A 23,212-nucleotide genomic window follows, 5' to 3' on the forward strand; every position below is an offset into this window, starting at 1 on the left:
AGCAACCATCTAACCCATTCATCACTTGTTAGTTTCTAACCAAGAGGCCACTGCTGACCAGATAATTTTGGACAGCAGATAGTTATAGTCAAGGCAATATTGCTGACATGGTGATGGCATAGTTGAGCATGCTGTGCTGTTGCTTTTTTATTAGGTACAGCAGTGTTGCTTTTTTTAAAAAACACATATCAGTCTATGCAGGAGTGAAGGTGGTCTGCCACACAACAATACCCAGATACCAGTGGCCCAGGGGCACTTGATGAAGCGCTAGAGGATAGCTAGCACAACTTGTATGGCAGTAGATGCATTTATATAGACTCTTGTGTAATATGTACCTATATGATAGTTTGTAATGTATACCTACATAATAAGTATACGTGTGTGTGTGTGTGTGTGTGTGTGTGTGTGTGTGTGTGTATACTCTAAACTGTGCTATCAAAATTAACAGCTCAGTCGCTCTGTGAGCTGTTACCTTTTACTGAATCATTCAAAAATCGTAAAAATAAAAAAGCTGGCTTACAGAATATGACTTTAATTTTTTCTTGCTAGCAAAATGAAAAACTGGTTTTGGATAATAGAAATATGTATTTCTTAATAGCTCTGATTGACTTTCAATGGAACTGTAGATGTTCACTGCTTTTCATTTAGCTATTTTTACCATTGTACCCCAATTTATGTTCCAGACAAATTTAATTTCATAATGATTGAAATTATCCTAGTGGGAAGCATGCATGTTTAGATGAGCAACATTATAAACATGCTTCTTGTAGCCTTAAGTCAAATGTAATTTTTATTTTTGTATAAACACCTATTTATCAAATATAAACTGTTACACATTTAAAAATAAATATATCCAGAGAAACAATAGAATTAGAACAATTTAATAGAACAAGAGAACCTCTTGGGGCCTCCAGTAGGAAGTTCCCTACTGTAACGGCAGCCTGAGTGTCGCAGGGTGTGGGGCAGGCCGCACAGACTCCCTTGACGTAGTGAAACATTTATTAACAAATTACATAAAAGACAATGGTGGCACTCACATTCATTATCAACGTTAAACACGAACACACTTAAACGGAACATTAACACAAACATGCAAAAACAGTTTACATCTACACTAACAACGGCATAAGCACACTACATCAACAATGACCAATGAAGAGACACACACAGACGGGGGTTTAAATAGACAGGACACCGAACCCCGTGCAGGTGTGTGCCATCACGGAGGGCGTGGCTACATACACGTATGTGGGGGCGGGGGGGGAGGGGGGAGCATCCCGTGACAACCTACCTACTGGAAATCTAATGTGAAGGCAGATGAGAAAGACCACCTTGGGTTTGTAGAGCCTTGCTTTGATGATGCTCTGAGGGCAAAGGTTCAAGGCAATGAATAAAACTGATTAAGAGAAATTCAAAGGAATAACAAGCATGGCTTGATTATTGCAATTTTCATAATAGTTTAGACAGCAAACACCACAGTGCAGGAATGGTTTACAACTGAAGTTTGGTACTTGGTAACTTCACACTAGATCCTGCTTGCTTATGCATTTACCATCACATTGTTCAAAGAATTGTTGTGGAACCTCCAGCCTTTTCTCAAAGACGTTTTTCAGTGTAAGACCAAATGTCAATGAAGTCAGTGACCATTCATTTAATTAAGAGTCACTGACGAGACTGAGGTTTTGCTGAAGCAGATTGCCATTTTATGCTGCATGGATTCTCTCTGGAATGCACACACATATTTTTCTTGAATATGTTTCATCATTTGGTTTATATGCCCTCATGCAAGATAATTTATTAAAAAGGACGTGGTATCGCTGCATTAAGCGCATGATTTGGATTTTTCAGTTACTTTTTCTGATTTAGATATAATTTGGATTTGGGAAAGCACCATATATCAAATGCTTAGTCTTCAGGCATGTTATATTATTATACTGCTGATGGAGTCAAGGTTGTGCTTATGATCTCCCTTTCTCAGCATCTATGCTCCATCGAATGTGCATTCTATTCTATTCTATTCTATTGGTTTTATTTGCCATGCTTTTTGTTCACCGCTTTGGTTTAATCGTTAAGCCACCAAGTTTGTTGTCAGAGGCACCAATTTGGCTCGAAGTACAGGAGGAAGTTCTATGAGCCAAATCACATTTCCAGTCCATGTGACTGTATTGTCTAAACTGGCACTTTTGAGCTAGTGATTGAACAAATAATTTTGACTATATATAAGTTGTGAAATATCAGTTTTGGTGAAACAGAAGGTGAAATATCAAATGTGAAATAGGTTTGTGTGTCCACTTTCCTGTTATGGGTTGCAACAAATTACTGTTATGAAAATGACTAATTACAAATTATATATTAGTTCTGTGGGAGATGGTATAGCTATATGGCACAGGAGACCCTTAATATTTTTAATTAAAAATTCTGAGGGTGGAGGCTTGAATTATTAGATTTATGAATTCCACAAATATCTGAAGATCTAAGGTACAATACAGCACAGGATGTACTCTTTTGACCACTCAGTTGAATGTAGCTCACATAAGAGGGTCTTTGGAATTTGGATAGATATGACTCATTAAACTGTTACATCAGACTAACCTCCATCCACAGCACACAGTGTGCAAGAAGGGGTATAGTGGAAAAATAGGCGGTAGAATCACAAAGGGATGTGAGACATAGACTATCTGCCAGGAATTCAGACAACTCTGAGATTCCCATGCTCAAAATAGGATCAACTCTCAAGCCTTTGGAATTATGATGCAGTCCATACGTAATTGGACATTTAAAAATGTCATTGTTTAACACATTGTATCTCAAATAAAACGATGACTATGAAATTAAAAGGCACACTTTATTTCAAAAGTATCTAGGTCTGTATCTGCTGACACTTGTAGGAACTACAGTTTTTTTATATGTAGCCCTCCCAATTTAGGGGATTATAAGTAATTGGACAGTTGGTTGTGCAGTCTGTTGTTGTCTCTCAACAGGAGGCCCAAAGAAGTGTCAGTGCCAGAAAAGCTGGGGCGCATCAGGCTGAAAATCAGAATTAATCAATTGGAAACATAGCCAAAATATTAGGTGTGTCAAAACCATAATGCATTGTTAAGAAGAAAGAATACACGGGTGAAGTTGGCAAAAGCAATCTGACAGACTACAGAAACGATAGTCCTAGTAAAACGTTCTTGAATGGCCAAGTCAGTCACACTACCGGATTTCTTTTAAGCATAGATTTCTCTTACTGAAGACAAGTAGGACCTGAAAATGACTGCATTACAGGCATGGAAAGAATCTTCAGGCACAACACCATCATCTTGCCCTCTCTGTGTGTCTCACACGTGCAGTAATCGACTTGGTTCATTTTATTTTGGATTATCTTTTGTTTATCCTATAATTTATGGTCTCCTAAAATGTGGAGACAGGGCTATGATTCTCAGTTGGCTCACCCAATAAAGAATATGAGTACTTTAAATTTAAAAATGACATTGTGTACATAAGTTAAAATCATTGTTTCATTTCAAATCCAATGTACTGGAATAAAGAAAAATGAAACATACATTTGGATGCACTGCTGTGTACCTGTGTATGTGGACTATAGTCATACAATTCTAGCATGGCCACTTGATCAGGCAGTATGTTTTTTTTTAAATTACTGTTGTTATCTGTTGTGACTGTTGTCAAGCCACATTTCCCTGAGTTTTAATTTTTTGCTTTTTGGGATTTCAGGTGCTATCTGTTGGATGGGATCTCAAAGGGAGCATGGTTGAACCGTTCCAGTATAATATTCGCAGGGAATGACAAGTGGTCAGTGGATCCACGTGTGTCCATTGTGTCAAATGTGGGTGACAAACATGAATACAGTCTACAAATACAGAAAGTGGATGTAACAGATGAAGGCTTGTATACCTGCTCTATACAGAGTGAACGCAACCCACGGCCCAAACTCATTCAATTAATTGTAAAAGGTAAGTGTTACAAATCTCTAACCTAGTTAAAGGTGTTATGCTTTTCCTGCGTTTTTATTGTTTTAAATTATGAGGATGTATATCACACAGGAAATGCATTTGCATAGTATTTTGATCAATCAACATACACAGCAAAGAAGTACAGCTCAAGTTAACTTTGATACAGCTGTATAGACCTTATGCTGGTTAGTAGATATTTCCAACCCTAGTTATCATCTACACAGTTTAACATTTACCTGCAGAGGTTAAAGCACATCGTTTGTTGAGTCCCACATACAAGTAACTAATTTAGATAAGGGTTTTGTTACATTTGTTACATTGTTTGTTAGCTAGCTAATTTACTGGAGTAAGCTAATGTTACCTCACAGACTACCCAGCTCTACACCTAAGTAAGTTGTTATTGATAAACTGCAGTATAAACAGTAACACTTTAGCTATATTTGTTCACATATTTGTTCATGTTCTGTCACTTTTAAACTTTGCAACTGAATTTTTGGTTCCTACTTTTCTTCTTCATATTCTCTATAAGACTTGGGCTCATACAAATACATTAAGGGGCAGCAGTTGTATTTCAGAACTTAAGCAAGTTAGCTAATGAATATTAATGCACATGGGCAGCCTGCTTATGAATATCAATGACTAGAGGGTGGTCTCAACAAATGTGCAAGTTAAGAGGAGGCAGAAAGAGGTACCCTACAACAGTATACTTAAAATTCATAGAAATGATTTTCATAGTAAAATCACCTGAGGTATGTTTCATTGACACTAAGAAATAACATAAAAATGCATAAAAGCACAAAATGTAATGTCTTGGAAATTAACAAAGGATCATGTAACGCACACTCAGTAGCCCCTTTATTAGAAACACCTTGTTTCAGATTCCATAGGCCATCTGTTTGTATTAGCTATCTTCTAGACCTTCATTTGACCATTTCTGATCACAGGACTGTTGTTGGTTATATATTTTTGTCCCAGCACTGACACATGCAAAAACATGAGCAACACTTCTCTACCTGATAAATTTGCAACATGGTAATGCCACACCAGTTTTAGCACTGGGTTAAGAATGATCTATCAAATAATATCTGGTCAGCAGAGATCCTGTGGTCACAAATGAACCAGTAATGAATAAGGTGGAGGATAATGAATTGTACATATCAGGAGATGGGCTAGTATTTGTAATTGTAGACCTCTAAAATGCACTTACATAGAAGGTGTTTAATGTGGCTCATGCATGTACGTTGCATGGATATTGTACAAGCAACTCATGAAATTGAACAGTTTTCCTAGAATGCATTTCCTGTGACACCACATTGAATTACACAGTGCCTCATATTTCTTGTGGCTGTTCTAGATGGAATCAGTTCTGTTTTTGCTGTTTTGGTCAAAGGCAGCTTTGGCGTTAAGCAACATTCATATCAAAAGGATTTGAAATGGAAGATCTTATACCTTACTTTGAAAAAAGCATTAGATAGACAGTGGGGAAATCAGATGTTTCATGGATGTAGATTTTCATACTTCTCTGCAAAAATGCAAGGCAATATCATGCACCTACACAGCTGGTTGCATTTGGTTAATGTGTTTTTTGAAGCAGCTTAGGAAGATCTATTCAGCCTGAGAACATTACTAAAATGTATGTTCTTTTTAGTCATGTGCAACCCCACATCTAAAATTAGAAAATTAATGTTGCTGCATATTTCTGTGGATTTAAACTTGTTACACATATTATTACACTCAAAAATCACTGTTTCACCATAAATTTCGTAATAGAAAAAGTAACACCTTTAAAACTCTCTTTACAAAAATGATGATCCATATAACCATATGTGAAACAAACAGTAAATTTTATTTATTGTTTATTTTGTTTTGGTGTGATTAATTCTGGAAAAGGGACATAAATGAAGCCTGCCATGTGCAAACATGTCCCTTGTTCTTTCATTCCATGTTCTTTTGGTTTGTTCTAGGCTATACACTGCCTACTCTTCTATTTCTGTCCACCAGTTAGGGAAACAGAAGTGTCAGAGTTATGGGGTTGTAACGTTGGCCACTTTCTTCAAAATAAAGTACATTTACATGCGCATGCAGTATAGTGTTTAAGATGCCTGATTACTGTGAATAATCAAACGGGTTGATATTCCTATTTTTAAAAGATTGCATATTTTTAAAACAGTAATTATCCCAAGAGCTGGGTGTATGTGCATGTTTCCTAGCCACACTCCATGGCTGACAACAGTGTTCTGCCCCACCTTTCACCCTTGCCTGCTGTGCACAGAAATAGTCATGGAATTAGAATTCTAGTTCTTTTGCTGTACATCTACTGCTGTTGTGCCTTCTAAAGGAGGTGTTAAAAATTGTAAATGAGGGTAACGACTTACCGTTTTTCTCAAGCTAGATAGCCATATTGGTTTGTTGAGCAATATTGAAAGCTTCAAGGCAATAAGAACAAACACTGGGTAACCAATTCTGATTAATTTTACATATAAAACAGTAATAAGCCAGTTACTTTACCTGACTTTACTTTTCTGATTTCCATGCACCTGATACTAATAAACTGTAGACCTATGTGTCTACTTGTGTCAGTATTTGTCAGTATCAAAGTTTGTTGGCATCAATTCCAGAACCTGGGCACTGTGGTACAGTCATTAACTTTTCTGACATTACAAAATGACAGGGTTCATTTCAGCCAAGCGCATTTCACCTATGTGACAGGGAATTTTAACAAGAGGTTGTGGACTTGATATGCTGGACTTTGGTTCCTCCTTTTTATGTTGTTAAAATTCTCTTTGCTTTGAGAATTTAGAAACAAGTATTGGCAAGTGCTTCAATTGAATTAAACTCATTCAAATGACTCGTGAATTTGTCTCATGAACTCAGTTTATAATAGTTGGAATGACTTTTCTAAGGAGTGCATATCTGTTTCTTTATTGTTCACACACACTGGACATGGAGGAACTTTGGAAAAAAGTGTTGGACTTATAAAATAGTCCATGGGACATATAAAACATTTGCCCGCAGAATCTGAATTGGTTGTATTGCCAGATTTATGGATGCTAATTGTAGCACAATTGTAACAAAGACAACCCCTACCATAAGTGAACCCAGTGCGTAAGGGAATCAATTATTTGAAATGTCTTTTCCAATAATGTTTCTATTTGATCACTGGCTCAGACTGTCAAAAAGGAACACTGAAGGGAATACAAGTTTGCATGTACTACAGATGTGCAGCTTACCAGCTATGATGTGTTCATTTGGGACCAAGCTATCTGAAGAAAATACCAGAGTTATGTTTTTGCTTTAGAGTAACTGCAAGTCATTTAAATTGTTATTCTGGTGTGTGTGTGTGTGCGTGTGTGTGTGTGTGTGTGTGTGTGTGTGTTTTATATATATATATATATATATATATATATATATATATATATATATATATATATATATATATATATATAAATTCAGCTTTCATGTCTTGAACCATTTTTGAAGGGATTGGTTCCTAAGAGAGCCTTTCTCCTCATCACTAGATGCCAGACACTATAGCATAGTGCATCTTAAATTTGCATTCCTCCTTCATCGTGTCAAGGGTCGAATGGCCTCTTAACTGGCTCATTAAGGCAGGCAGTTTTCTCTTCTGCACATCTTTAACACATATTTCATTTTGGTAAATGAAAAGGTTTACCCCACTTTTATAACAGACACACAAAGTGACTGCAAACAAGTTTTTGTAGTAGATTTTATTGCTTATATGTGTCAAGATATATTTATTGAAAATGTTAGTATAATATGATTGAAATAGGTTATTGCATTGTACATTATGAAAAATAAAAAACAAACCAGATTATTCTAAATATAAGTTAACAATAGTGTTTCATACATGTTTGTAACACCTTCCTCTTTAAGGATAGGTTAGTTTTAGTGCAATGAATTCATGAAAGTTCATTGCTGCTAATGAAACATTAATGATGCTGCACCCACACCACACCCACCCAACATCAACTTTCTTGCAGTAGTTTATGAGCCTGTTTCCTCATTCAGTGCTAACTTGAAGCTAGTGTATGTATGTGCATATTGCAGGGTGCACCAACTGCTCAAGCCAAGACATAAGACCTTGATGAAGTTAGAACACAATATGTACCCATACAGACAGTTATGTAAAACCTTTGAGTACAGCATGAATCATAATTTTAATACTATTGTCATGTCAAAATATTATATGAGAGTACAGCAACCTTTTTTCACACACAGATCCACAGATCTAGCGCTGTGTTCATATTAAGGCATTAATGCTTGATTCTGAATTCCTACACAGGTCTAATCATTTTGCCTTGATTATTTACATTCATGATCTTATTTGATCCACATCTTTCATAAGCGTAAACAGACCTCTGGCCTGAAAAGGCCCACATTCATTTAATAAAAACAATAACATCACATTGAATGACCTGCAGGCATGCATGAGCAACACCAATTTGTGAGGTATATATCCATCAGTGAACCTGCCAAACAAATGAAATGATACAGATGTTCATTGGAAACATTACTTGCAATGGATGTGGGATGGCAGTTTGTCAGATGCTGAGGATTAGGGCAGGAAGGAAAAATGGCAGAGGCATAGCTGTTGCAGTTCACCAGCTGTCCAGAGAAATGTATGTGTACTGGAGAGGTGTCATTACTGGTGTGGACAGCCTTCTGCATCTGCACAGGCTGATGTCAGCCCTGATATGAATGCAGAACAAATCGAATATGTAAAGATCAGATTATTGTATTCACACTGCTTAGAAAAAAATCAATATGTCACACCTAGACAAAAAAAAAACTGTTGCATAAACATGGTTTATGATACTGGCCATAGAAACTACCAGTGATTTTTATCTTTTACTGTATAAGTCCTTAGTTGTGTGGGCTATTTAAAATTTTATATGGTGATCACAGATGACTTCTGTTAAGAAGGATAATGGGGACTGGTTTTCATGATATGACAGGGAAGATACCTGATCCTATATTTGTGATAGCTATACTAAGTAGTACTTCTTTATTAAAAGCATTTGGTTTCATTGCAGAAAATGTACTGGAGAATTCATACTGCAATGAGGAAGGTGTGGTAGGTGGATAGAAATGCTGAGAAGAACAAGCTTTATTACAGGCATATCCATAAACATGGTTGAAAGTACAACCCATTGTTGAAAAACCAGATAAATCAGTGAGCAACAAAAAACAGGGCAGGAAAACAAGAAACATGGAAACCAAAAACAGAATATGAAGTGTATAACAAAGATCATAGCACATAATTCCAATGGTGAAATGACCAGTAACATAACAAGGGAAACTAAGGGCTTAAATAACAGAACTAACTAGGGGCAAACATGGTACATCTGAAACCATTAAGAATCTAAGAACAGAAACAAAGAGGTGAAACTAACAGAATCAAAACAATGAAGGACATGGAAAGGCATAATCAGGGTAACTGCAATGCCAGAGAGGGGGCAACCATGAGACTACTCCCCCCAACACATGGCACTGAGTGAGAAAAACAAAAACAAGATCAGACACAGACAGGACCAGAACACAAGGCGGAGAAATGGAGCAGAGACAGAAGACAAAGCAGGACACAGAACAGAAACAGGAACCGGAGCAACAACAGGAGCAGACACAGAAATAGAAGCAGTAACAGGAACCGTAGCGACAACAGGAGCAGGCTCAGACGCAGAAACAGGAACAGGAACTGTAGTGACAACAGGAGCAGGCTCAGAAACAGAAGCAGAAACAGGAACAGGAACTGTAGCGACAACAGGAGCAGGCTTAGAAACAGAAGCAGAAACAGGAACAGTAGCAACAACAGCAGCAGGCACAGAAGCAGAACCAGGAACAGGAACTGTAGCGACAACAGGAGCAGGCACAGGAGCAACAAAGGGCAATGGGAAGGCCAACCAAGCCGCTACAGTAAACACAGGACGACTCGGTCTCAGCTGGGGGTGGGCCAGGCGGGAACAAGATGTGGCGATGACAGGTAGTGGGTCCAGAGGAACGGCGGCTGCTGGCAGTAGCAGGTCTGGAGGCGCTGCGGCTACTGCCGGCAATGGGTCTGGAGGCATGGCAGCTACATGAGTCACAGGGGTGCTGTGGGCTGCAGGACACAGCTACAGAAACAGGCTGGAAGGCCGATGGGACAATCATGAACTGCAGAGGCTGCATGGCATCATCCATGCCAGGATCTGGAACCAGGGCTACATTGTCAACTCTGGGAACAGGAGGCATGGTGGCATCTTCCAAGCCGAGAATAGCAAGCTGCGGAACTGTAAGGGGAACACACAGACAGAGGATCACCCCAGCAACCCCTGAGGACCATAGTCCTCTTTACATGGGAAATGGGATACTCCAGGTTGCCCTTACTGGCAACTTGCATGTGCAGAAAAGGATTCCCCTTGAATTTCCCATATGCATCTTCCCAAAAGATTTGGGAAGGGGACAATGAAGCTGTCCAATCCTGCTCTAGGCCTCCTTATCAAGGGCTCCCGAGGTAAACCATTACTTACCATTGAGTGCTCTTCCCTGTAGCACTGATAACGATGTATAGACTCTTGGCACTTACCTGGAGTCTCATCACATGCAAAGTCCAATGGAGAAGCTTCCTTGGAGGATTTCCGGGACCAACAAAGAGACACACGCAGCGCCAGAGAATTTGCTCTCTTAGGCTTGGTAGAGCTGGGACTATGCTAACTCGGACTGCTTTGCAGAAATAGCCAGAGCTGTGCTCCAATGGAGCAACCACATATTGGAGTATTGCTCTCTTGCTGCATCTTTAGATGGCTCATCATTCTGTTATGATGCGAGGTAAGACACACTCACAGCGAAGAGCAAACTTTATTAAGAGCAAATTCATAAACATGGTCGGAATGGTTTGTTGATTGAAAGAGGTATTTGTTTTCTTCAGTGAGTGTAACGTTGAATGGTAAGGAGGCGGATGCATGTGCAGAGAAGAGCGAGCTTTATTAGGGGCAAATCCAGAGTTGTAGTCGTTGGAGTAGTCCAGGGTCATAGAGTCAATACGGAGATTACAGAGATACATTATAAACCAAAAAACACATGAAGGCAAACAAGGGAAGCAGGCTATACCATAGGCTAGGAAACAAGAAGGCTAGGATAAACAGTCAGACTTGGATACATGGAGTACAAACTTATGGGCATACAGATACAGGCTTGCAAAAAACATCAAAACATACACCCAAACAAACATTCCACCAAACAATACTATGACCGTCAATACAACCAACCAAACAATGAACAGCCAAGACAAAGGGAAGAAGACAGGGTTTAAAAACATGATCTTAACAAGACTAGAAACGAGGAACAGGTGAAAGTAATGACGGCGTGGAAAACCAAACGAGGGGTGGAGAAAACAAAACTAAGGAATGGAACCAAAACACACACCAGACAGGGAAACCATGGAACACAGAAGCAGGGAGGGACTAACCGTGACAGTGAGCAACTAGCTAGAGGATCTATTTATAGTCATAATGTTAGCCAATAAAAAAACAAGTTAGCACATTTAACTGCTGCCTTTGGTTCAAAACCTGCGCTTTGATAAGAGGTAGGAGGTGGGAAACAATTGCTGAGACGAGTGAGCTTTATTAAGGGCAAATCCATAAACACAGTCGAAAATATAATCCATTATCGATAAACCAGGGAATCAGAGCAATAAAAACAGGGCAGGAAAATGAGAAACACAGAAACCAAGAACAGAACACAAAGCATATAACTAAAAACATAGCACATAATTCGAACGATGAAATGACCAGTAATGTAACGGGAAGTGAAGGGCTTAAATAAAAGAGTAACCAAGAATAAACAAGGAACAGATGAAACCAATGAGAAACTAAGAACAGAAACAAAGAGGCAGAACAAACAATCAAAACAATAAAGTACAAGGAAAGGTGTAACCGATATAACCACGTCACCAGGCAGGGGGCAGCTGTGACACAGACGTAGTCTTTCATAAATTGCAAAGGCCTAAGCTATGATCCTGATATGGATAGATGACCAGCTGTTCACTTTTTATAAAGTGCAATCTTAAGTCTGAGCCATCATCATAATATTACTTGAGTTATGTTATTTTCTCATTATGTAACTATATTTGCATTTTGGTCTCTGTGTATTAAAGGGCTTTCTTGCTTTTTAGATTTCAGCTTTACAAGTTTACAGTGGCAGTAGTTTCAGAGTGAGTCAATAACAGAAGAGGCAGATGAATTACTAGCTTTGACATGTGTAATAAGCATTTGAGACCAAGGCTATTGAGTGACTGTGGTTATGTGGTGTCCCTTAAACTGATGTATTATGAATATTCAGATGGCAGCAGTGCAGATTTGCTGAAGGCAACAACACTTTTTGCATGTGGTGGCTTTTACTGTGTTTTAACCAAGTTAAACCCCGGATTTATCTGGTTAGCTAATTTAACTAGAAAGTTCAAAAAACACATGATGACTATGTTAAACTAACTTGCATTGACATTAGTTGGTCCTCATTTATAGTTATGTTTGAACAGTAACAGGCAGTGATGACTGCTGAAATCCTCTCATCCAAGAGTAGACATTAGGAAACAGCACAGCATACTAATTGAAATAAAGGTCAAAGTAAAAAGAGCCTTTACTTTAGGGTTCTCTATTTTTTGTTAGAATAGATTAGATGTAGATTAGATGTACTTTAAATATTCAGATATACCAATCCTTTCACAAAGCCTGTTTTAGTGTTTAATTACAAATCATCATACTAGTTTATGATTAATAACAATTTAATGCGGTAAGATAGAGAAACTTTGGAAACTAAGAACAAAGGTCCTAATATGAATTATCAGTGCAGAAAATATGTAGAAAGCCAAAAAGGCACAGGGCTCAGATGAATGTCACAGACCTCATTTTGACCTATTTACTAGTAATGCTTTCTGGCAGTCCACATTCTGTTCTAATATATGCTATTGTATTGTCGTTACAGTACATTGGTCCACTGTCTACTGCAAGCAACTGAGTGGAATATTTGTTCAGCCTAAAACAGTCTTCACAGTATGTCAGAGGGACATGTGAAGTGAGTCTGCCCCATATGTGATGTCAGACTTAGTTAAAATCAGTAAACTGGCAGCAGATGTGTTTGAATGCATGATTGGAGACAAAATAAATGATTTCATTTTTTGCCACAGTGTGTGGACCACTGACCATTCAGCTTGCTGCAGAAATATGTATACACCTCTCTGCTAATTCCCCAAAGGGCACAGAGCCCTCAACTTTAATTCCTTGAGAGACACGGGGCAAATTTTGGGAGACACAATGAAAAAAATGTATACTTTTTCTTTTAATAACAAACAAAAAACAATCCCAAATAAATAATTTTAATCCTAATTAGGCTACTTACTGACAAGTCTTTAGCACAAAAATATCTCAGATGCCATATTTACTGTACAATTGTGGTAATTTCCTACACTGCACTTAGTCATATATTGCCCCATATAGTGGAAAATCTTTCTGCTCTTGCATATCACAATTGTAGGGCTTGCTAGTGGAACCAGTTCAATTCAGTTGGAGAGGTCACGAGTCTCTTTATTAGAGTTGTGTTTATTGTGTGATTTGAAATGGCCCATTGAATGAACATAATATTTGTTTTTTTAAGTGAGCTACTAGCCAGCTATTCTATTCATAGTCATGATGTTAACCAAAAAAACATGCTAGCACATTTAACTGATGTCTTTGGCTCTAAAATTGCACCTTGAATAATTTTCTTTTCAACTGCCTAGCAACAGCAGCAGCCGTGCCTGGTTACCCATCCTGTTAGCTACCACTGAGATCAGATCAGCTAGGTAGGCTTCAGTAAGCTCCATACAGAGCACCTCTGCTAGTTCATATATTTACAAACAGTGCAGCTTCTAATTGTATTCTGAATGTTCTTGGTCTTGTACGTTAATAGTCAGATATTTTAGTGATTGTATTTAAAGGTGAAAACCCAAGTGCTGGTGGTTTGATCAGTATTTTAGTGGCTGTATTGGGAAGTAAAAAGCAAACTGCTGCTGGACTGATAACTATAACCATTTATTTTCACTTTATGTAAACAGGATGTAGCCTACGCTAAGTGGTTCACTATTTTATCTTAAGAAGTGTTCCAGTCTGCAAACTGTTTTAGGGCCATGACTTTGCCTTGCTGACAGTTCTCTGTGCTAAAGGATTATCAGAATAGGGAGCAGTATGTGTGCATCTCTATGTGTGTGTGTTTTTGTTTGTTTGTTTTTCCTCATTAAAAAGAACTGCTTCAGGAAACAACTATGAGCGCTAAGCTAATTAAAATAAGTGACAACAAAGGTCACAAATTCTGTTTGGAAGTCTTTCTATAGATAAAAGGTTTGAAAATAAAGAGTAAGTGGGAATTTTTTTTTTCTTTTGTTAAGTACAGTAGTTGGAGCTCAGGTAATAACAGTTAAATATACTTACATGTACTGTAAGTTAGCATGCTAACTTAAGCTAAATACTTTGGGTAGTTATCTCTCATATATCTATATTTTTAAAATGTATTTATCCTCATTAACATGAAAACGTTTACAGTTTTTACCCATTTGTAGGTAATGTGATTATTTATATTTTCTTAGTTTGTCCTCGCAGATTTAATTTTTCACTAACCAAAACTTTTTTTGATATTTAATTGTTTTTGGATAATTACACGGCATGACTTAGTTTACACCACAACTTAGCTAACCATAGTGGGTTTGTATTGAGTAATTTCCTGCAGCGAGAAACAACTTAAGACGGATGGCACCATAGTGGGAGGTTTTGACTCTCAGCAGCAGTAAATATGCTAAGATATGCACTTCATTTTAACAAACAGCACAAGCTCATGGTCTTTAATTAGGCCGAAAGATATTACAGAAAATTCTCTTTGCCCTATGAAGCACAGCTGGCAAACTGGTATCTTTAAATCATAGGTCTTCAAATATGTACTTTTAGAGGAACTACACCTCATCATTGAGCTATTTTCCAATGTATATTTCAATCACCAAAAAATAAAACTTTCTCTCTTTCTTTCTCTCTTTCTCGCTTTCCTCTTTATTTTAGCTCAGGGCATTCCTTTGATTGTGATGGATCACTTGTTTTTAATGGAATTCATTATTAATCTGAAAAAGAAGCAGAGTAATTGATAAGCAAACTAAGGGAGTATGCGCTTAATTTTGAGATAGTGAGAACAACAAAGGGAAAAGACACTGATTGAATAAAGGCTTTGTGCTGGGTAATTGTGAGCTGTTTGCAAAGTACAGAATTGTTTAAAAAATATAAAATGTATGGATGTAGTGGTTGTGAAACCCAGTGGACACATATAATTTCACTTGTTTTATGTCTTTAATCTTTGTGTTTGTAAATTTTTAACATACAATGTTGGCAGTGTTTTCAATTCTTGTAAAACTGTGGAAAGGTGAATCTTTTGCTGGGTGAATCCTTCCAATGAAATGGTCAATACTGGCCATTGCCAGAGAATGAGTGGGCTTGTTTGTTTCACAGGGAAAAGACAAGTACAGCCAGCACACATTTTTCTGAGGATAGTCACCCATGCTTGCCTCCACTTACATGTTAGCCTTGCTTGCCAGAAACCATTTGTCATACTGAGTCACCAATAAAGAGAGCAGTTTGAGGCAGTCTGATTTCCATGTTTATGAATGGATGTTTTGTGTTATTACCACAAACAATAGTATATTCAGTATCAAATTAAAAAGTATTTTATCAAAATAATTTTACAGATAAAATAATAAGAATAATTTTAACCTAATAATTTGTTGAATGTGCATGAGTATTCGATGAGGCCTATTAAAATGAGTTTTACTACTTAATTTGCATGTTGATGAATGAAGTTGAATATAATTCCCATTAAATGCATGAGTAGAGCTATGTGCTGTAATATGTTTTCATATTTTTAGCCTGATCCTTTATGCATAACGTTGTCCTGTAATCACTGCTGTGATATGTTTTTTTTTCTTCTAGCTGCATCTGTTTACACACATGCCAACTTGGCAACAGAATCATCTGGCAGAAAGCAACTGGGAAGGAGCATTAGAAACTGTTTGGATTCTGTTTTACTTGTACTGCAATTCAGATGGAATTCATCCTGTAATTGCATTGGGGATTCATTGAAATTCCCTTAATTTTACTCAGTCATGATTATAGTTGGATGGCATTGAAATGATCTGTTGTAATATTCAAATCTTTTGCATAGTTGTATAAAGCAAAACTATTGGATTGCTTTGTGTGAAATCCAGTTAAGGTTGTGTACTTTTCCACTTAATGCTTTGTGGCATTGCAAACTGTGGAAATCCCACTGGGTAATGCATTCTGTCAGTGTGTGTGTGTTTTCTTCTTGTGTCTGACACCTAATTAAGGGATTTAAGTTGGTTTGTTTTTACAGCATACAGCTTGTACGGGGAATTGGAATCCTATAAGGATGAGTCTTAGCATGGCAAGTGCAGTATGTGTCAACCACTGGTTTATATTCCAGAGATATATGTACCATTGGCATTCATGGAAAATGCAGGTATATTTTGGAGCAAATTCTTAGCCTTGGTGACTAATGCTTAAAACATGGTTGTAGTGATTGTACTGATGGTTTCCCTGTTTAAGCTAGACGTGTCCTATACCTAGGACTGTAGTCTTAACTACACTTTTTGGCAGTGCTTGCTTAGGCTCTTTAGAGAGATATCTGGATGTGATATTTTAGTCACACACTTTAGTTGCGCTTTACAGTCTTGACTGACTCAAGAGGACATGCCAAATTAATCTGAAATCAGATAACTGTGTAGGTACACTTAATTAAATATATAAACCATATGGATATATTCATCAATTCAAGCAGGTCAAATGTTTTAGCTACTATTATAGTTTTCAGATATTATTTAGCTACCATTAGCTTACTATTAACTGATTCAAAACCTTTGCAAAAGTGAAATGTTACCATGACCACAGTTTGAAATGTCTTAATTACTTTGGTTAGCCCAGTGGTCACTTGCCTAAACGCACTAAGAGAACCCAGCTCTGACACTCCAAACAAGCAGTTTGGTAGCCCCCTTGAAATAAACAGTGTGACTTTAGGCACACTGCGACTGAATTCAGAAACACTGCCTAGGTGAGAAGACTTGAATGAGTTATAACATTAGTTCCACATTTTTTCCAACTCTTATGGAACAAAACCCCTTCTTGGAAATTATGAAGTTAGAGACAGGAATGTTAGCATCTGTCTATGTCCATCTATGTACTTTTTAGTGTATAAATAGTAACTCTTTTTCTCAGAGATTAGCCTTTTCACTTGAAGGAATAAGTAATAGTCATGGACGTTCATTCATTAAATCAAGCAGCTCAAATGACCATGTTTTATCTCTTTAGAAAAAAAAATAATGTTTTTCATTAACACTGTGTGCATGCCTATTAAGGTTAATAGATCACTTATTCTTGTGTGATGGTGAATATTTTTAGTTTTTGCCAATTCTATAACGCATTTGCCAGAAGTGCATCATGATAAAGCATCTGAACTGATTTTAAAGACTTGATAGCTAGCTGTTTCAGTAGACTTGCTTTCTTTATGCTAAGCTAAAAGTGAACAATTCTGACACACCTTAAAACTGCTTGCATAAACATACTGTTACTGAATTCATCCCACTATATGTGTTTTTAATTACTGACACAGCTGCAGCTTAGTACATCTATAGCTTAGTTGTAGCTGTTGCTTGTAATTTTTGCTGCATATTAGTTTTGCTTCTAGGTTATATGCTATACATTATGTTTTAAGCTTGATCTTTGCAGACTTTGTGGAGCACTAAGTTCTTATTTCCAGTGATTCTTCTTCATATTATGAAACAGTCATTATACTGACGCCTAGTCACCAGGATGTCAGATTCTGTACTAAATCTACTTTAAACATGGCTGCCTCCATGTGGGGGAACCAATTTACGGAGCATAAACTGGTTTGGTTGGCGACTAACAAAGCAATCTGATTCTTCATCTCATGAGAGCTGCACTTTGTAGAAAATTTTTTTTTTATAAATATTATTTACTACATTATGGTGGTAAAAATGACTGATTGCCCCTTTAAAATGACAACAAAAGCAGACATGAGTAGATATGAATGGATATCTGAAGTTTCTGCTTCTCTTAAGCCTTTGCACGTGCTAGGCAGCCTGATGACAGGTGGCAAAATCTCCTCAACTTGGTAATTGGAATGTGGGCTGGCAGTAGGTGGGAAGTAATGGGGTCTTACAATTCAGTGGCAGCCCTCTGCACTAGAGAACCTGTCAGGAGTCAGTAGGCAGGAGAGCTATGCACTCTGTTCTATGCTGTGGAGAGCCTGCATTTTATTAGTGCTGTGGTAAATGTTTCTGAATTTCAAAGTGGAGTCATTAGAAACGTATTTATTCACTCTAGCATTCGTGAGCAGATAACGCCTTGCCCATCAACTTTGGCAGCTCCATCTCAGCACCCACTGCAGTGCAGAAGGAGGATGGGCAAACATGACAATCACTCAGCACTTAATAGAGGAAAGAACGGATGGAGCTTTGACCTGTTGCTGAGACCTGGAATATAGTTATAATGTCTTTTTTCCTCTCAATGCCCATATTATGCTATGGAATAGCCAATGCAAACTACATAGAAATAAGCATAAAAACAAAATCTGCAGCTGGACGCTTTGAAGTTTGAAGCTTGTAAGGATTCAAAGAGTTTAAGGATCTCTAGAGGCACCACAATAATTGTAGTACTTGGTTTAGAGATTAAATGACATTTTCTTTCATTATGTGCTCAGGAAAGGTAAGTTTGGACTGTTTGGATGATGCTGTTGACCTTTGCAGGTGCAGGTGATAGCTTGCTCATGTTCACTGCCTCTTATCCACATACTTCAAAGCATGGTGCTCACTTCTAAACATCTCAGTGAGTGTCACACATGAGAGGTACACACCGTGGCAAAAATTAATCTGTAATGAACCAGGGAATCTTCTACTTTGAACATTCTTTGTGTGAAATGGTTTCTGTGTACCAGGTTGCATTTAAAGGCTATGGTGCTTCTGTTTCTTTGCAGCCAGGTGAAATGAGAACAGACATAATGGCATCTTATGAAATGGTACTGTGTTAATGAATAGACTATTTCGACTTTTATAATGAATTGGAAGCTATAAGACAAATATAGCAAAGTGATGTTTTCATTCAGTCTGGCCTGGCTTTCCAAAAGCAAACAAACAAAAAATGATAAAACAAATATTACTTAGGCTATTCTCACAAATAACTGATAAGATTTTGTCACTATGTTGATTTTGGAAAACTGGGGCATGATACATTGTTAGCTGTCTACATAGACTATGCAGATATAGCATCAAAGTCTTACACCCATTTTAAAAACTACTTTAAGGACAAAACTGATCAGTAGACAAATGCGGTATTTGCAATCTGTGACACACACGTCAACAGTGGGATCAAGTCCAAGTAAACATATTGGCAATAAATGCCTTTGAACATATATTTTAGGTTTTCACTGAGGGTTGAAATTTATATCAGTATATACAGAACAGATGTCCATAAACGTCAGGTTACAGCTTCATTAAATAATGTTGAAAGAGCCTAATGTAGCCAGTTGAATTTAACAAATCATTTTCTGTGGCTCATCATCACTTGGCTTGGTCTAACTTGGATTCATCTTTGTGCCACTTTAGTTTACTGCGTGTTAATACTTGAATGTAGCAGTGAGGCAGTGAAGGCAGCAACAAATGCATTTGTATAAAGGGCATATGTTTGGTATAGATTTTCCAGTTCAGGTTTTTTAAAACTAGTGGTCTACACATTTTCATGTGTAGAGAATACATGTACATGTTTGTTTCTTGACATGAAGAATAAAAATGTCAAGTTAAGAGGTTAGGTTTGGCTAACATTTTTCTTTCTTTCTTTTTTAGCATAGATAGATGTAAGCATTTTTTCATAGCTCCATTTTATTGCTTACTCCCAGGCCATTATAGTTTGTTCTTTATGAATACTGATGTATGGTGATATTCACAAAACAGCATGCTGTGCTCCTGATTACACTACCACACAGCGAGAAATCTGTCTGCACAAGTCAAGAAACCTATTAATTGGAATTTCCAGTCAAAGAAAAAGATAATTACTGCTCAACTCACTTCCCACGAAAAAAGAAGGTAACACTTGGAAAAGTGCCCTCTGCACTTCCCACAGACCATTCGTGCTGTTTAGAATACTGGATTGGGATTAGACAGGAAGAAGGAAGACAAGCCCAGCTAAATTGGACACATTTCAAGCCACAGTGAACAAATGGCAGGGCTTTAGATCTGGCGCTCAAAGAAGGCACAAAGGGATTTGTTGATTTTTTTTCTTTTTCTTATGACAGTTGACAACCTGCTTTACTTTGGAGAGCTAGATCAGGGGATGAGGGTTGTGTTTGACGCCGCAGACATCTGAAGGAGGAGAGCAAGAGGGTGGAGATTTGATGATACAGTTTGCAGCTAGAGCTTTTCTCTCACATGGACTGCACAGTTCTGTGTGGATTACTAGATGATCTGCTTTCATTCTGATATATGCAAATGAACAGAAACATTCTAAACATTATAAATCATTCATTTGATGGCATGGAAATAGTTGCCAAGTAAAAGGCCACAGATTTATATTTTCCTTGTTGCTTTTTTTCCAGTTCCTCCCAAAATATATGATATTTCATCGGACATCACAGTAAACGAAGGTGGTGATATCTCACTCTTCTGTTTCGCCAGTGGAAAACCAGAGCCTAAAATCACCTGGAGGCATATCTCCCCATCAGGTGAGTTCTTTATCTACCATACAATGTTGACTATTATGTTAACAAAAACCATACATTTGCTTAAGCATCTCTGTTTATAGATAGTGGGCTTGACATTGAACAAGAATTTGGTTTGTAACTGGTTCTCTTAGTTTGCTTAATCTTCCTACTTGCTGTCCACAACCCATACAATAGTGATAGTTTTGTGTGTTGGTTAATATCATAACATTGCGGGCAAGTTTGATTTAGCTATTGTGGTGGTCTGATGTACCATTAATTGAGAATGTGACATTTTTTATTTATTGTTGTACTGCAAAAAAAAAAAAGTAGTTAAAACATCGAGATAATGTAAATTAAGCTCATTTGGTCTTTCCTGTCTAAGGCAGCCAGTAAAAAGAAGATGTTTGCACATTACCAAACCAAAATCAAAATTCAGTGGCGCGGTAGCAATTTTGAGTGTTCCTCTATTTTTATGAAGTTGCATGTTGTACTTATCTAATAATTGAAGACAGCTTCACTTATCTTGAGGCTGTCAGATTCCTTCTCCAGTACATTTCTGCTATTCAATTTCTCTTTCAGATTTTGATCAAAATGCTTCAGTAAGTCATAAAGCCAGTATTTACTAAAGGAAGAGTTCTTTGAAGTGCACATTCACCTTGAAGTTTTGGGAGTATGTGGTCAGATTAAATGTGCCTTTAGAAAAATAACACATAAATAGCATTAGCAGATGGAAACTGGGTATGGTATGAATGTAATGTAGGAAAAAAAATTTAAACCCTCAGTTGAAGACTTTGTATTCAAGGGTGGGGTGTTTTTATTGTTTTGGGCTATTAATGGTCCTTATGGATGTACTGGTCATAATAGATGCTTAAATCAACAAAGAAAAAGATGCACACAGTGAACACAGATTACCTGTTTCCATATGCTCAAGCAGTCTGGATTTGAGATAAAATGGTATAAAATGCCACTTTTTGTACTTTTTTGGTATTCGTGTGTTTATACTTTGTACAAAATTAATTAAATGCAAGTTTTTTAGTAAGTATAGTTTAATCTGTGTATTATTCTATTCCTTTTTATTTAATGCTAGTTGGTGATAATATGAGACTTAATAAAAAAGAAACATGGAATTTGGTTGCTGAAAAGAAAGTAGAATTCACTCAAAACTATAGCATGGAAACTCAGCATGGCAGAGTTAGCCATGTGGACCATTCTAAGAAGAAGATCAGCAGTGACAGCAGAACATGACTGCAGTTGATAATAGAAGAACTATTCCAGATGTAAAGAAAACCCAAAAACAACTGTCATTAAAATCTCCAGCAACCTCCACAGTGCAGGGGTGAAGGTATTCACCACCTACCACACAAGATTTTCATAGTTGTGTTCTAAAGGTTACATTGCAGCATGTAAGCACCAAAAATAGAAAAGGCTAGAATAACATTTGCTGGAAGAGATATGCCATAGGTACTGGAACAGTGCTATGGACAGATGTGACAAAGCAAAACATGTACCGAAGTGACTGCACAGTAAAAGTATGAAGAATGGACAATAATTGACTGGCTAGAGTGTTCGGCTGCATCTGGGAAACACTGTAAATCCAAGTGTCATGTTTATTAAAGATAGTGTCATGACTTTGACATTCATGATGGGCTCTCATCTTTATTAATGCTGTGAACAAACTGCCAAATACCTGTGCATTTACTGGCTTCATAAATGATTTCATATGATTTCATCATACTGCAGGACAATAACAAACACTTGACGAAATGGAACTGAAGAATTCATGGGGGGGGGGGGGGGGGGGGGGGGGGGGGGGGGGGGGGGGGCATTTTACTTGACAAAAAAGAGACATCTGAAACCCAGAACAGACTTGATATAGTTATTTGCAAAAGATTAAAATTATTTTAGGTATTTATATTATTTAGGTTAATGTGATCCAAGAGTTATACTCACTTTAACTCTTGGGATAGATCACAAAAAGTTTCATTTTTCCAACATGGTCCAATACACACAACAAATACCTAGGAATATAAAATGATATTGTGTACTTTTACCCTATAGTCATCTTTTTACCTGGAATCTGAACTCCTTGAGTGTACAAAAAAAAAAGCAATTTATACTTCACTATCACTACACCAACACTTAAATAGGAGAACACACTGTATGTGACCATTCCATCTTCCCAGAGGAAATTACCCTTAAAGATTGGCATCTGTTTTCTCCACCATTGCAGCAGCAAAAAACTATCACGTTGAACTGTGCCAGTATTTTTGCTGCAATGAGCCATATTGCAAGGCAAAAGTACTGTTAAAATGAGAAACATTTATCATGTTTTATTTAAAAAGGCCTTTTTCCAGTGACCTGGGCTTTTCTGTAATGGGCTCTGTGCAGGGTCAGAGGCAGGGTATAGGCCAGCTCTTACTCTGCCTTCATATTCGCATTGCTGATCCCAAACATTCGTTCATAGG

At 37.4% G+C, this 23,212-nt stretch overlaps 1 protein-coding gene across 3 annotated transcripts in view; it reads left to right on the forward strand.

Annotated features, from left to right (window-relative positions):
• The window catches only part of negr1 (neuronal growth regulator 1), a 125,852-nt gene that overhangs the window by 26,018 nt on the left and 76,622 nt on the right, over positions 1 to 23,212 (forward strand). For all 3 annotated transcript variants that reach the window (XM_026998811.2, XM_026998812.2, XM_026998813.2), the window contains exons 2-3: positions 3,718 to 3,956; positions 20,643 to 20,768. In XM_026998811.2, the coding sequence (XP_026854612.1) occupies positions 3,718 to 3,956; positions 20,643 to 20,768 (365 nt within the window). The remainder of the gene's footprint in view (positions 1 to 3,717; positions 3,957 to 20,642; positions 20,769 to 23,212) is intronic.

The sequence above is a fragment of the Electrophorus electricus genome, chromosome 3, assembly GCF_013358815.1.
Source record: "Electrophorus electricus isolate fEleEle1 chromosome 3, fEleEle1.pri, whole genome shotgun sequence".
Classification (NCBI taxonomy): domain Eukaryota; kingdom Metazoa; phylum Chordata; class Actinopteri; order Gymnotiformes; family Gymnotidae; genus Electrophorus; species Electrophorus electricus.